The 16788-nt window shown below is 40.9% G+C and overlaps 1 protein-coding gene across 6 annotated transcripts in view; it reads left to right on the forward strand.

Annotated features, from left to right (window-relative positions):
* The window catches only part of LOC148848471 (tobamovirus multiplication protein 2A-like), a 28694-nt gene extending 14427 nt beyond the window's left edge, over nt 1-14267 (forward strand). For all 6 annotated transcript variants that reach the window (XM_088949948.1, XM_088949944.1, XM_088949945.1 and 3 more), the window contains 2 exons: nt 13413-13622; nt 13989-14267. In XM_088949948.1, coding sequence (XP_088806074.1) covers nt 13413-13622; nt 13989-14096 — 318 coding nt within the window. In that variant the 3' untranslated portion in view covers nt 14097-14267. The remainder of the gene's footprint in view (nt 1-13412; nt 13623-13988) is intronic.
* Nucleotides 14268-16788: the final 2521 nt, after the last annotated feature.

The following is a 16788-nucleotide window of genomic DNA, read 5'->3' on the forward strand; positions in this document are numbered from 1 at the left end:
GATGTTTATTGCAGCCTTGTTATCACAGTAAAGGGACATAGGACTATGAACAACAACTCCAAGCTCCCCTAGAAGATTCTTTAGCCAAAGGACTTCAGCCACCCCATGTGCCATAGCTCTATATTCAGTTTCCGCACTTGACCTTGCTACCACACTTTGTTTCTTGCTTTTCCAGGTCACCCGATTTCCTCCCACAAATGTGCAATACCCACTAGTGGACTTCCTGTCATCCACAACTCCTGCCCAATCAACATCTGTAAAGACTTCCACCTTTAGGTGATTGTGTTTCCTTTGAGGGTGTATTTCCTGTATCCTGTAATAGATCGAGGGTGTATTTCCTTTGAGAGACAAAGATACCATTTTCTGAGCGAGCAACTTCAATCCCAAGGAAATACTTCAGGGGGCCTAGATCTTTCACTTCAAATTTAGATGCAAGGAATTGTTTTAAGTTCTGTATCTCTGAGCTCCAACTTCCTGTAATGATGATACCATCCACATATTCTATCAATACAGCAACCTGTTCCTGACATCTCTTCACAAAGAGTGTATGATCAGACTGACATTGTTTGAAGCCCATCTGTTGAACTGTCATGTGAAACTTACTGAACCAGGCTCTAGGAGACAGTTTTAAGCCATAAAGAGACTTTCATAGCTTGTACACCTTATTTTCACTCCCCTTGGCACAGAATCCAGGGGGTTGAACCATGTATACTTCTTCCTCTAATTCACCATTCAGAAAAGCATTCTTTATGTCCAGTTGATGCAATTCCCAGTCAAGATTAGCAGCTAAGGACAGGAGAATCCTAATTGAGTTCATCTTAGCCACTGGGGCAAAAGTCTCATCATAGTCAACCCCGTATACTTGTGTGTACCCTTTGGCTACTAATCTTGCTTTGTACCTTTCAACTGTTCCATCTGCCTTATGCTTAACCGTGAACACCCATTTACACCCCACAGGGTCTTTCCCCTTTGGAAGATCCACCAATTCCCAAGTCTGATTTTGTGAAGAGCATTAATCTCCTCCTTCATGGCATCTGTCAATTCAGGGCATTTTAAGGCTTCTGCAGCATTTCTGGGAACAGGGATGCAATCAATTGCAGATAGGAAGGCACGGTATGAGGGGAAAATGTTATAGGAGACAAAATGGGCAATGGGGTGTTTGGTAGTGCATGACCTGACTCCCTTTTGTTGGGCAATAGGAATGTCAAGGTCATCCACAGTAGGAGCAAGATTAGGGGTGGACTTACCTCCTGGGAGTCTAATGATGTTGGTTGCTCAGTGTTTGGCTGCTCCATATCTCTATCACACCGCTGATCTCTACAACATGTACGTTAGAAGACACGGAAGGGAGTAAGGTCCGGAATAGAAGGAAGAGATACCTGAACCTGCTTCTCCTCTTCCACACTATTACTCTCCCCCTGAGGAGAAGAAGGGAAGAATGGCTCAGACTCAAAGAAGGACACATCCATTGACACAAAAAACTTGTGACTAACTGGATCAAAGCGCCGATACCCTAGAAAGACACAAGGAATGGACCGAGGGTCTAACTTACCTCAGGATGGAGACAAGTCATGGACAAAGGCACGACAACCAAAGACTCTCATGGGGATGGAAAATAAAGGAGATTGAGGGTACAATAACTGATGAGGGGCCATGTAGTTCAGCACTTTGGAGGGCATGCGATTGATGACATAAGCAGTTGCAAGTATAGCATCCACCCAAAACCTTTTTGGAACATTCATGTGTAACATCATCCCGCGAGCTACCTCAAGGAGGTGTCTGTTTTTCCTTTCTACAACACCATTTTGTTGTGGTGTTCTGGCGCATGAGCTCCTATGAATAGACTCGTGGGAGGCAAAGAACTCATTGAGCTCCCCATGGAAGTATTCCTTTGCATTATCGGATTGGAAGATCTGTATTTCAACATGGAACTGCATAAACACCATCCTCTGGAAGTCTTTCACTATCTTTGGAACTTCGTCTCTACTATGCATAGGAATTACCCATGTATAGCGAGAGTAATCATCGATCAATGTGATAAAGTACTTATATCCGCCCTCAGAGATTACATTGGTAGGCCCCCATACATCAGAATACACAACATGAAAATGAACATTTGATCTTTTATTACTTGAGTGAAAAGTTGTTCTACACTGTTTGCTCAACTGACACGTTTGGCACATGAACTCTGACACTGAACATGACTTAAATAAAACTAGAAACAAAGACTTTATTATTTCGAAAGAAGCATGACCTAAACGACTATGCCACAAAAAAAATTGACTCTTATTTGACTGACCATGTGACTCTGAGGATGATACCGAGAGACCATAGAGTTAGCTGGGAAATAGTGTGTAGGAGTAAGTCGTGTGGTGGTTTGGGGCTTGGGAGTATTAGGAGAAGGAATATGACTCTGCTGGGGAAGTGGTTGTGGAGGTTTCCTATGGAGAAGGAGAAGTTATGGGCTAGAACAGTGGCAAGTATACATGGGCTGGAGCACAATGGATGGGACGCTGGAATCAAAGCTAGGATCACAAGCAATTCTCCTTGGAAAGCCATTCATGACCTGCTACCAGTTTTCTTTCCTAATATCAGGTATGACTTGAATTCCGACAGCTCCATAAAATTTTGGGAACAAACCTGGGTGGGGAGCACCCCTCTAAAGGATCAGTTTCCATCTTTGTATGCTCTTTCTGATTTGAAAAATGAGCCGATCTTGTCTTTCACCACCCCGTCCTCTTCCACTTTTGGGATTGGGTGGAACTTGGGTCTAAGAAGGGATTTGAGGGACTCAGACTTTGACTGTATTTCGAGCCTTCTTGCACTTCTTGATAATGTTGTCTTAGACCCCACTAGGGCGGATTCTAGAATTTGGACACCTACCCCCAATGGCATTTTCTCTTGTACTTCATTCTTCAAAGTCAGTCCACCAGTCCTACCTTGTCCCCTTTCCCTGTTGGTGAGGTTTGGTGCAGAGCTATACCTCCTGGGGTTGGTAGTTTTTGTTGGGAAGCCTATCTGGAAAGAATCAACACTGGTGATCTACTCCAAAAGAAGAGACCCAATACTTGATTGTCACCTCAGTGGTGTGTTCTGTGTAAAGCAGATGGGGAGACTGGTTTTCACCTAATGGTGTCTTGCCACTTCGCGAGGTCATTGTGGGATTGGGCTTTCTCCTTATTTGGATGCAACTAGAATCCCCCATCAGACATGCAAGGCCTTTTCTCCCCTTCCTTTTTCAGGTGGCGGTTAAAAAGGAAAAGGACAATGTGGAGAGGACTAAGGGCTGCAGTATGTTGGACACTGTGGGTAGAAAGAAACTCCAGGATATTCTCAAAAACTTAGAGAGGAATAGCAGATTTGAGGGCTATCATACATTTTAGGGCGGTATAGTGGCTGAAATCTTTGGAAATATTCACAGATTACACTATGGATGACATGTTGAGGAAGTGGGGTGAAATTGCAAATTGCACGTAGACCAAGTCAGTAATGAGTGTGGCTTGGACCCCCCCAAGTGGATTCTTGAAATTAAACTTTGATGGATGTAGTAGGGGAAACCCGGGACAATCGGGGATCGGGGGTGTTTTCAGGGATGAAAATGGGGTCATCTCTGCTATATTCTTAGGCCCAATTGGAGTGGGTGACTCCCTTAGAGCCGAGATATGTGCAGTTATGGAAGGAGTCCGGAAAGCTAAGGAATTGAACATCAAGAAACTTATAATTGAAGGGGATTCAAAGGTGGTGATAGGGTTGCTGACTAAAGATCAAAATGATTTATGGAAGTATAATAATGAGAAGAGGAAATTCAAATGGCTGGTGCGGGAGATGGAAGTTAAGACATGTTGGATTAAAAGATCAGCTAATTCCCTAGCTGACGGGTTAGCAAAACAAGGGGCAGAAAGGGATTCTTTGTTTTGAGCTAAGCTGTAACGTTAGTGTCTTTGTATCTTTGTATTTTCTTTTTTCCTTTCTTGAAGTTCTTTGTGACTCTTGGAAGATAAGTGTGTTTGTCTTCCACTTGTAAATTTTCTACTGATGAATTAATGAAAGTGTTATTGATAAAAAAAAAATGATACCGAGAGACTAGCTTTGTTGTCGAGAATGTAGAGACCATCCACTAGGCTTCCTCTACCAATCGTCCTCCTAGAAGTTAGATCCTGAAAAATACATGAGTCAACAAAAAAGGTCACACTACAGTTCAATGAGCTTGTAATGCTACTAATTGAAAGCAAATTTATAGGAAGTTAAGGGACATGCAATACACAATTCAGGTTAAGGCCATGGGGAAGAGATATTGATCCTTGGCCTGCAATGGAGGAAAAAGAACCATCTGCAAGTCTCATTCTATGCCTTCCTGACAAAAGGCTATAAGATTGAAACAAGTTCGGCTTACCGGTCATGTGGTTGGAGGTCTCTGAGTCAATGATCCAAGCGGAATCCGTGGGAGTGACATGGAATGCAGAAGCCGTATTACCTGAAGTAGATGCAGATGAAGTAGAGGAAGTACCAGTGACTGAGCTGTCCATTTGCCACAAAGCCCTACCATAAGATTCCAGGTGCTCTTTGAAGGAATTCATTATATCTTCCTTGGGGTCAGACTTATTAGGGTGGTCCCAGGTACTACCGGCAACCTGAGTATCTTGGGTTGCCACATGTGCTGTGTTCATTTTCTTTTGACCTTGACCTTTACCCTGTTCTTGATTCTTTGCTGCCCACTTGGGTTTCCCGTGGATGTCCCAACATGTGTCACGTGTATGTCGTGAACGCCGACAGTGGGTACAAAATAACTTATCTTTATCATCAGTCTTCTTAGTGTCACTTTTCTTTCCCGTGGAATTATTATTCATTGCAGCCAAAGCAACTTGTTGCTCCCCCTCAGCTGTAACCATTACATTCCGCCTGCTTTCTTCTTCCGATTGAACAAGGGAGTATACCTCGTGAACCGTAGGAAACTCTTTGCTTCCTAGGATCTGTACCCTCAACGGTTCATATGCAGGGTTTGGTCCCAACAAGAAAGCAAACACACGTTGCTGAGAGACCAACTTCCTGTAGGCCTTAGCATCATCATCATGTTTCCACTTTATAGCCTGACAATGATCCAATTCTTTCCATATGGAGGTAAGGGCTGAATAATATGAAGACAAACTACAGAATAGGTAGTTCTGGCATGTTCCCAGATCTCACTGGCGGTGTCTACCCACATAAAGTTCTTCTTCACATAAGGTTCCATGGCTGCGAGGAGCCAAGATATCACCATACTGTTTTCTTGGCCCCACCTATCATGTTCAGTCGTCTCACCCTTGGGTTCTTTCACCCTTCCATTAATGTAACCGGCTTTACCCCTTGCCGTTACATAGAGTTTTACGCTCTTAGCCCACTCCAGGTAGTTCAAACCATTTAAAGGGGTAATTGGCATGGGAAAAACCATGTTTTCACCTCCCATACCCGCTGTGCTACGGGTTGGTGTAGCCCCGATGAAGCTGATTCATAATTTGCCATCGGATACTACTGAAAAACAATCCAAACACCACCCAACTACACTGCAGCCACAATCAGAATACCAACCCTCAAGGAATTTACTTCTAGGATGTGAGCAAGAGAACAAAACACTGCTGAAAACAACTCTGAGAAGGTTCAGTCAACACAACCAGTCATTAAACCAGCCTGGTAATCAGTTAAACGCCACCAAGACAGACATTACTATCAGTCTGACTGTAGTTCATACAGTCTAACCATCCAACATCCAAACAAATACCTATATAACCAAGGAATGAGCCCTACACACCATCGACCAAAGAAGACTGAAACAAAAAACACACCTGTTCAACACTTGTACGAAGGTGCTAGCCTGAACTTGACTTCACAGCATTGAACAGAGGAGGAAGGGATTCTATGCCAGCATCGCCCTTCTCTGACTAGGGTTTTCTTGGTATTACGGCCAAGGAAAAAACCACAGAAACTGCCACCAGAAAACTGCTAGGGTTTCCACAGAAACTGCCGCCAGAAAACTGCTAGGGTTTCCGCCAGAAATCTACTAGGGTTTCCCTATCTTCCACGTCCAAAACTTTTAAAGAAGGAGACCTTGCTCAAAACAGGAGGGATCGTAGGTCTTTTACAGCCTAGAAACCTGCTCTGATACCATGTAATGATTTATGGAGAGAGAGAGAGAGAGGTACGATTGAGAGAAAAAGACACTACTGGCTGTTGCCAGTCTTCTATTTATATTACTTTAATAAAGGAATTGAAATTACAAGTATGCCCCTGGCGGCACACCCTAGAACTAAAAAAAAAAAGTAAAAAGACAAGTAAATAACTGACAGTATCCTAAGAAGTCAGCCTACTAACAGCAGCTATAAAGTAACAATCAAATAAGCCTTACAACAGGTAAGAAGTACAAGCATCCCAAGGAGAGGCACAAGATGCTACCTTTCCAGAATATTCAGATACAACTTTCCCTACTCACTGGAATAAGTTACAAAGATGCCCAAAAAAGACCTTCCCTGGATACCCCTTGCTTGGCCAAAGAATCAGCTGCAGTGTTTGCTGACTTGATTACCCATTTAACATCAACTCTCATAGTTCTAGTCAGCTACTTCACTCTTTTGAGGAGATCTCTATATTCCCATATGGCAGTGTTCGTATTTAACAACCACTCTACTACCACCTGAGAATCTCCTTCAATTAGAAGATGTTCCACCCCAATCTGGTTAGCAATCTGAATCCCTTGAACAGCAGCTAGTAACTCAGCTATTGTAGAGTCTCCCACTCCCACTGGTCCTGACAATAATGAGATAATGTTGCTGTCCTTATTCCTTAGCACACCCCCTACTCCCCAAGGCCCAGGATTACCTTGGCTGCTCCTGTCAAAGTTCAATTTAATGACACCTTCTGGGGGAGGTTCCCACTCTACCACACTTCTATTCTTTCTAGTGGAAGTGTTAGCCACTTCTAGCTAGTTTCTCCAAAGATCATCGAAAGAGAATTCAGCAAACAGGGACAAGGTCTTCAACCAATGGATTACTCTAGTTAAGATACAGTCCTTCACTTCAGCCAAGCTTCTTTCCTTCTCTAGGAAGCTTCTAGCATTCCTTTCCTCCCAAACAGTCCATAATATAGCTGCCATGATACACTTCCACATGATTTCACCTCTTCTTGTGTGCCACCCAAAGGTAGATGGATTAAACAACATACTTACATCATACGGTTGGTTCTACCTACACCCAAATAAACTAAAGCTCCAACTCCAAAAGGTTGTAGAAAAGGAGCAAGAAATCAGTAGATGGAAACAGTTCTCATTCTGGGCCTTGCATAGGAAACACCAATTAGGGGAAAGGCATAGTGAAGGTCATCTTCTTTTGCAAGTTTTCCAAAGTATTGATTTTTCCGTAGAAAACTTCCCAACAGAAAACAACAATTTTGGGGGGAATAGGTCTTATCCAAACTTCTTTAACAGGGAACACCCAAGGGTTAGGGTTGGCCAGGAGGGATTTTAGAAAGGAAGCACACGTGAAGGTTCCTTTTGGAAGGGGGGGGGTGTCCAAACTCTTTGATCAGATTTAGTGGGGGTCCAAACAAACCAATTCAAGTAAAAGAAGCAACTCAGAAACACAAACCAGCTCATCATCCCTTAATCCCCTACGAAAGCCAAAGTCCCAACTTAAAGACAAAGGAAGTATTGGACTAGGGAGAAACTTGGAAATTGGCTCATTTTTGTAAAAGGAGAGAGAATAGAGAGGGGAAAAGATCTTTGAGAGGTTGGGTACCCACCCAAACATCCTTCCATAAACAAATAGAAATGCCAAAGCAAGCTTCATACCTAATAAACCTTAGGAAGCGAGGGAGAATAGCGTGTATAGCCTTCCAAGGTGTTTTGAGAGTCACCCGACGAGATATCCTGGCATCCCAATCATTCTCTGAGCAGCAATGTATGCTTGACACCACCTCATGCCATAACTCTCTCTCTCTCTCTCTCTCTCTCTCTCTCTCTCTCTCTCTCTCTTTCCCCGGAGACCATCTCCATAGCCACTTCCCTAAAAGAGCTTCATTCTTCTGAACTATGTTCCCTATCCCCAAGCCCCCTTCTTTGTTGCTTCTACCGACTATCTCCCACCTGTTTTGGGATGTTTAGCACTAGTCTTTTTGGGAACAAGAGCTAGGAATGTAGCATTTACTCCAGGACTCACCACATGTTTTCCTCAAATTTTCTTATGACCCCTATCAAATATTCTTTTAGTATACCCCAACAATCATGATAGATTGCCATTGTAAATCCATTTGGTCTGGGAACCTTAGCTCTATCCATAGAGAAGACAACCTATCTAATCTCTTCTTCCTAGATAGTTCTTACTAGCCATCCCCTGTCCATCTCATTTAGGATTGGCCTATCCTCATCCTCCACCCTCACCCGATTCTCCAAAGGTCTTTGAAAGATTGATTTGAAGTGAGCCACAAAGCAACTAGCAATCTCCTCCTGTGAAGTTATGTCTACTCAATCAACTTCAAGATTTACTATCAAGTTTTTCCTTCTTCTCCCATTGGCCATAGCATGAAAAAATTTGGTATTCCCATCCCCTTCCTTTATCCACTTGCGCCTAGACTTTTGTCTCCATAATATCTCCTCCCTCAACAGGACCTTTTCTAATTCCTTTTTCAGTTTTCATCTCACTTCTTGACCCTGCCCACTCATCAATCTTTGAGACTCTTTTGCATCTAAATTCTCAATCCGAGTCATTAATGTAGCTTTTTTTTCCTCCATTCAGCCAAATTGGTCCCTATTCAACTCTTTTATTTTGGATCTCAATCTTTTTAAATTTTTATGAAATCTAACCCCTTTCCATTTCACCCCCCAGTCTTTTCACTCCACCATTCCTTCACCTTTATTCATGAAATCCGGATGTGTTAACCACATATTCTCAAATCTGAAGGGTCTTGGTCCAGTTCCAAATGGATCTTGTCTTACTTCTATAGGACAATGGTCGGAAGTAACCCTAGGTAAAGCCTTGGCCACCAAACCTCTCCAGTGATTCTCCCAACCTTCATTGAAAAGAAATCTATCTAGCGTTGAACAAGTTGGGTTTTCCTGAAAGTTGGACCAAGTGAAGATTGCATGTAGTAAAGGAAGCTCCCGTAATTTACAAGAATTGATGAAATCATTAAACTTATTCATACTGGTTGTAATGTGCTGTCTAGGATTATTTGTCTCTGTTGTAAATCTTATTACATTAAAGTCCCCCCTAGACACTAGGGGCCTTCCCATAGGCCTTGGATGCCATAAAGCTCCTCCCATAACTCATTCATCTCTCTATAATTATCTGGCCTGTACACATTTGTTAGCACCCATGTGAAACCTTCTTCCACCATCCTGAATTTTAGGGATACAGAGAAATTACCTATTAGCTCCTCTATTGGTTCTACAACATCCTCCCGCCATAGAGTTACTATTCCCCCTGATGCTTCCCATGAGGGAGCTGAACACCAATTCATTCCTCTTGCTCTCCAAAACCCTCTAACCCACCTTCTATCTAGTTCTGATAGTTTGGTCTCATGTAGCATCATAATATCAAGTCTTTTTCTAGCACTTCCCAACCCTCTTACTTTCCAACTGATGAGCTTCACAGAACCATATCGCTTTAAGCCCTTAAGGACACCAACTTCCCATCGATTAGGGGCTTTCTTCCTCTCCCCTCTACCGCTGAACTCAATATCCCCTTTGATATCTAAAATTAGTCTCTCTACTTCTGATATTTTCTTCTTTTTTCTACCCTTAATGTCCACAGACTAACTAGAAAGCTCTCTATTTCCTGTCTTCTGCTCCATTTTATTGATACTTTCATCCGGTTTGAAATTTTTTGGGGTTACCTCCTTCAGTTCCTCTTTCTGTTTGTATTCCTCCAACAAAGTACAAATCTTCTCCCAAATCCTTTCCAATTCCTCTTGTCTCTTTTTTTCTAAAGAGACCCCTTCCCCAACTTCTACCCCAACCACCGGATGTTCCATGATATTAATTTTAGACTTTCCATTCAAACTACCTTCGTGAAGATTTATTGCTTTGGTTTGCACTCCCTACATTTTCATTAAGGCCTTAAGCAAATCTCAACAACTCTTTTGACTTCCTCCTGTTCTTCTTCCCCTTCTCAACCAACCATCTGCGTTCTATTGCCACCAAGAGGGCTTCCGTTTCCTCCTCCATCCCCTTGAAGGAAACCGCCAAGAAATCCCTAAAACTAAGAAATATCGACCACACCCAATCTAAGACTTTGTTCTTTTCAACACACCTTAAGTTCGCCGACTTAGGTTGTAGTTGACTCACCATAATCTGGATCCAAATGAACCCTGGAATGTCTCCATTTCCCTGCCAAACTCTGGAGGAGTCTGACAAGGGCTCGAGATGAAGGCCCCATTAAAACACCTAGCTCTAGTGTTCAGGATTCTCTGAGCGTCTTCCCTCGTTGGAAAAATGAAAGTCCATCTTCTTTCATCTAGATGATGCACCTTAATCCCCGGTGGACATTTCCAAACCTTGTTTACCCACCTCTGTAGGCCAAGGAGACAGAAGTCCTCCCAATCAAAAGTTCCAACTAAACACGTTTGTAGGAAGCACACTCTCTTCAATGCTCTCCTTATCCACCACCGGGAAGAAGGATCTCAGGTTTGCCTTGAGAGAGGTTTCCCCTCTTGATGGCCATGCTTGAGCAATGCCACCTTCAACTTGCTTCCTCTCTTACCCATGCGTAACCGCTCTACCCCCTCCTTGTCTCCTTCTGCTTCCCTAGCTAATTTTTCCTTCCCACCTTCTACTTTGGGTTTCCGAGATCCTCGAAAACTGCTTCCCTCGGTGATTCCAACTCCGTGACTCCCTACCTTCTGACCTTGCGCTACACCTCATCGTTGGAGTTCATACTTTCAAATCTATTTCTTGTGCTGCTCCCTTAATGCCAAGGAGCTGGTCGATACTTGAACCATTATCTGCTGGTGCCTAAGGTTTCACTGCCGTGCATCGGAGCACCAAAAATTTAAAGCCCGTGATTCTATGCTACCTTTAAGCTTGAAATGGGAAACCAGGGAAGGACAAAAATGAAATTCGAGTGCATGTCAAAACAAAGATAGATAAATAATAGTAAGAGATATTTATACATTTTAACTTTCTATTATCAATGATGACCCGAGATCTAATATATGTTCTTTGTTTGTAAAGCTAGTTGAAAGAACACTTCTCATTTGCTAATTTCCTATTCATTATTGTCAGTTCTTTGGAATATTTACTTGTCCCAATACCAACTCCATACCCTTGAAGAACAATGGAATTCTGAAATCCCAAATTTCTTCTTATATATTAACATATAAATATTCATCATCATCATCTAAGCTCTGTCTCAAATATATGGGGTTGGCTATGTGAATCCTGTTCTGCCATTCTGTTCTGTTTCATGTTCATTGTTAAATCGTGGGCTTGAACATTATAAATATTATAGCATATAAACATTATATGAACATAGACCAGCCAGGCTTTCTGGGCCTAAACTTTTCCAATGCTGGGCCAACCCCCATAATGTGTGGGCTTGATACAGGTCTGAGCTGGGTTTGAATGAAAAGCTCATGTCTGGGCCCAGAAATTTCTAGTTCAGAAGGGCCAGGCAATGTGGACTGGATTAGATTTAATTATCTTTTCTAGATTCCTTTTCTCTCTCATGTAAACAGTCTGGTGAAGTTAGGATTTGTCATTTTGAAGAGTTGAATCTGTGGATAAAGATGTAAATTCATCTGACTTGTACCAAAAATAAGTTTATATAAAAAAGCTGGCTTTGTGGATGTATATCATCTCACCAGTCACCCACCAAATATGGAGTTCCATGCAACACTGATCTTCCATTTTTTGAGGGCATTTGAATTCCTGTAATTCATTCCCTTAGGAGACTTGTATCATCTTGCCCTTTTCTTGTCTCATAAAAGTTTAATATCTTTTCTTTTTCTTTTTTTTTTCTTTTGTTCTTTTTGTCTCCATGGGACTACACAATGGGGATTAGCCCATCCCCCAAATCCATAACCCCCTCAACCCTGGTGCAGGCAGGATTTGATCCCAAGGTTCTGCTACAACCAGTGGGAAACCTTACCAACCAGCCAGTTGGAACTTTGCTATTAATAGCACCTTGCTATTAATATCCATTGAGTTGGAATTTTGATATGTTTGATGTTCTTTTTTCCTTCCTCAACCTATATTATCCAGGTGGTGAACTAGTTTTGCCAGTGTCAAGTGGTTACTAATTCTTGGTTGTCGCAAAATGCATCTATCTTTGTAACCTGTTGCTTGGATCCTTGATGAATGCTTGTTTATGAAAAACCAGGATAGAATAGTGTTTTGAAGTAGCATAGTTACAATGCAGGACGTGTCCCTTTCATGTGGCACTCTCATGAGTGTGGGGTTCTTAAACATCCAACTGTTGGTTTCTAACTTCAGGGAAATGTAGTAAAAAACCAACATCACTGAAAGATCATACTTTTTTTCCCAAGCATGGAAGGATGCAACTAGGATGGGTTATTTTTCTATACAGGTATTGAACTGTCTACTTTTACAGAGGTGGTGCTCCTTTTCTGAGTGGGACACCGTATATGTCAACATATTTTCTGGAGACTGCACAATAGAGTTATGGGAAAGGTCAATTAATTGGGTTAATAGGCTAATTATTTTGGCTATAGATATCTCTGGTTGGCCCAGAGACTGGATAATCCTTTGGTGAGTACTTGTACTATCCACGTTGAATCTCGAACAACTTTTATAAGCAGGATCACTGGTGGAAAAGGTGCATCTCAGGTTGTATAAGATTTAACCTATGCTATGTAAGAGAGGATAAGAGAGAAGATGAAACAGTAGAGAAAAGAGAGTATTCGCCAAAAAAACTCAGTGGCAGCACACTCACCGACTTGTATATTAGGGTGTTCAAAGCATAGAGAAAATTACAATAGTACCTGATTACAACTTTACAAAAAAAAAAGATAATAATAACTCTAATAACAGTAACAGCATTCCTAACAAAAGCTATTAACTGTTTGAAGTGCCTAATCCCATTATATATCATGGAGTGGTTCTCAATTCCAATCTGCTTAATGAATGAGAATCCTTTTCTGCAGTCCGCAGTTATATTTTTCCTTTTCTTTTTTATGAGTCACACTTGACCTTCGACTCTTTTCTGTTCTCAAAATGTTTTGAACTGGAAATGCAATCCATCTTTAAAGTAATAATAGCTGATACTCATGTCTTAGATAATCAAGCCATTGCTCTGCACATGATATGCTCGATTGCATGCTATTGACTGGGTTTAATTTGTCAATTTTGATGGGCATCTACCAGATTCTTGTTTAAGAACAAAGTGCATTTACTGGATCAATATCAAGTTTCACAATGTGCAATACTGCAGGCTTTGGTGTTCTTATTAGCTCTTATGGTAAGGGCAGCAAACCAACCAGCAGATTATGATAGCGACGACGAGTACATTGCTCCAAGGTCCACAGCCCGGCAGCCATTAATAAACAGGCAAGGAGTTCCTTCAACAGGGTCGCCTGTGGCTGGCTCCCTCGATCAGCGTCCTAGCAGGAATGATGCCTGGAGCACACGAATGAGAGAAAAGGTGTGATCCAGTTACATTTCCCATTTTTAATAGTAGGAGAAGAATCTTTGGAGACTTGGCTGTAAAGAGAGTTCCTTGATACAGGGGCTTAACAGGAGGGGGTGGGGAGATCAGGTTGACTAATTTTAGCCCATTAATTGGTTGCCTCCCCCTACCACCCAAATACACACATACACATACACGCACACGCGCACACACATGCACATGCAAATATGAACCAAATTTACATCCCATGGAATGGGTAACCATCTTGATTCTTGATATATTGCTGACAGTATGGTCTATTAAATTTATCTTCATGTGGGGTCATACGCTTTATATAATTCTTTCCTCACAATTCTTTGTTCTCTGTTGCATAAAACCCAGTATGGCCTTGACACGTCAGAGTTCACATACAACCCATCCGATCCAAACAGGTTTCAGCAAGCGCCAGCACAGCCAGCAGAGGAAAGGAGCCGTTGCACCATAATGTGATGCATCCATTTGCCCTAGTGTCTGCCTAGAGTTTGGGGAGGACGGTTCTTTAAAAGTTAGAACAGGTTTTGCTGGATGTTGGTGTGCAAATTTCAAACTTGATTTTTCTTTTCCCTGGCTTATGTAGAGTACAAAATTTTCACATCTTTATCCTCAGTATCTTCCGCTAAACATGTTTCTTCTACAAACCCCTTTACATCCATCTATCTTAGATACCTAACACCTGTAAATATATAACTCAAAGGAAGGTTATGAATTGTCATAGTAGAATGTCAAAAGGAAGTTAAGAAGCCATTTAAGGATTTTACCAAAAAAAAAAAGAAAAAGAAAAAGAAACCATTTAAGGTGGTAACTAATGGAAAAATTGACATTATCAGTTGTGCAAATCAAGATTGATATAATCATATAACTGGAATACTTATTTTACTAAAGAGGAAAATATTAACCATTAGAAACTGATGTGCGGTGTTGAATACTGAAAATGTGTTTTAATATGGCGGTTCTTTGTTAACTGCCAACTCAGTTTCTTTTTGTTGGGTATGATCCTGGTAATCTTAGAACATGTGTTTGCATTTTGTTGGTTGGGCTTTGAAATCAAATTTATGTTGTGCTTGGTACCATTGCCATTTGTACTTGCAATGTGTTTCAGGTTAGTCAATGCAAAATTTTGAAAAATTGTCCTATCACATCACATCAGATAACCATTTCTATCAAAAAATTATAGACATTTGATTGGGTGTTGTATTTATACCGGGAGAGTCATGGCTCCCTTTATGGTATAGAAATCCTCACATCTAATGCATTTTTTCATGTAAGTTTCCTCCCTCCCACCACTTCTCACCCAATGGGCCCCTCTATAAAAAATTCCTAATTCCACCCCTGCATTCTTGAAGAAACTGTAATGGTACCAAATGTTGTATTGATAACTCAAACATTTGTGGTAGAAAAAAAATAGTTCTCATAAAGTTTGTATTGACTAACCTGAAACTTTGAAAATCTGAAGAACAAAAATCCTTACATAGGAGGATGTTTGAACCCTGCTATGACCTTGGTCAAGAATTCCTGGGACTTTGCAGGGACCATGTGTTCAGGGTTTCGTACCAGACATTGAGCAAACTCTTGGGACTGGAATGGTAAAGAGATTAGAAACTGAATGAGACATAAAGATTTTGGCATCTCTCAACCTGGTAGAGGAAATAAAAATGGCAAAAGTATTGCTGAAACTACATTGAATTTTGAGATGTGATTTTATTGTTGTGATTCCTGCAAAACTTGCCTGAAGGATTTAGGGTGCTTTTATGTTTATGTTTTGTACGTAAAATTCATCTTTCAGTGAGCTGCTTATTAGGCATCTCTTGTAAAAGTGTAAAGTACAGTGATGACATTTTGCCATAGTAAGTGACCATTAACACTTTGAAAATTGTGATAAAAAAATGTAAAGTTTTACAGCGATGAAATCAATGTAATATTTACATTGATAACCGATGTAAAACTTCATGTTTGACGAGTTTTACATTGATTTATGCTGTAAAACTCCACTCCATCCAAACACCAACAAATCTAAACTGGAGTGGAGTTCTACATCGCTCTTCATTTACATTTCATCCAAATGCTGATAATACTGAATCAGCGTAAACTTTTACATCGTTCTTAATTTGCACCAATTCCAAACACAGCTTAAAGGATAATGGAAATTTCTCTTCTGGAATGCGATTTGTTTATCCTAATTCAGTGAAGGATGCCTGTTATGTTTGTTTCCTTGCTTTGTTACTGATTCAAACGGACGCAATATGGAGGGCTTCATGGAATGGAATGTGACTAATCTGGTGTTTTCCTTGTATTTGCCCAAGTTTTAGGATTCAAATGTGGGGATACCCACATTGAAGAAAACCCATGAGAAGCTTGTTCGTCTGTACTTGTTTGAAAAACAGAGCACCATCTTCAGCTTCCACTGTAACGTGATCGTTTCAGAAGATGAAACTGAAGCCAGAGGTGAATCTGTTCATAAAAGACAAGGGTTTTAAGGGTTTCAGTTGGGAATAAAACTCTTGAAGAACGCAAAATTGACAACAAAGGCCAATATTGGGTTTAAGAAAAATTTATAAGTTATGTGGTATCACATGTGAACTGATTGTGAATGAACGCTAATGAACACTAACGACAGAGGAATCTTTAGTTAATTGTCAAAAAAACTTTAAAGATACTTTAAGATAATATGTAAATAATAGAGATAGAATAAGTCTAAATTAATTTCCTAAGACTTAGGGTACTTCAATAGATTTAACCATTTTAATGCCCTGTAAGGCTGTAACCGATTATGACGTATTGACAGTAGCTTGGCTGCTTTGTATGAGAAAATGATCGGGACCTCTTGACACATTTACATCACCTTGATTTCGCATATCTTGGTCCATGAACCGTATTCTCCATGGCACTAGCCAACTAGAGACTTCTTACTTTGGTTTCATGGTGGGTTTAAAATAGCCCATCAAATGTTCTACTTCTCTTTTTACCTAAAGAGATTAGGTATTCTTGCCTGTGGTCCAGAAGAGATTTATACTAGACTGTGGTCCTTTGTGATTTAATTATTTTTTTTTATAATTAACCGAAATATTTGAAAGAATGAACCACAGATTAGATAAAGAAGTTTCTTATGAGCATAGCTAGTAAATACTTATACGGCATAAATACA

This window comes from Nelumbo lutea, chromosome 6, assembly GCF_056320005.1.
Source record: "Nelumbo lutea isolate HS-2025 chromosome 6, American lotus-T2T, whole genome shotgun sequence".
Lineage (NCBI taxonomy): Eukaryota > Viridiplantae > Streptophyta > Magnoliopsida > Proteales > Nelumbonaceae > Nelumbo > Nelumbo lutea.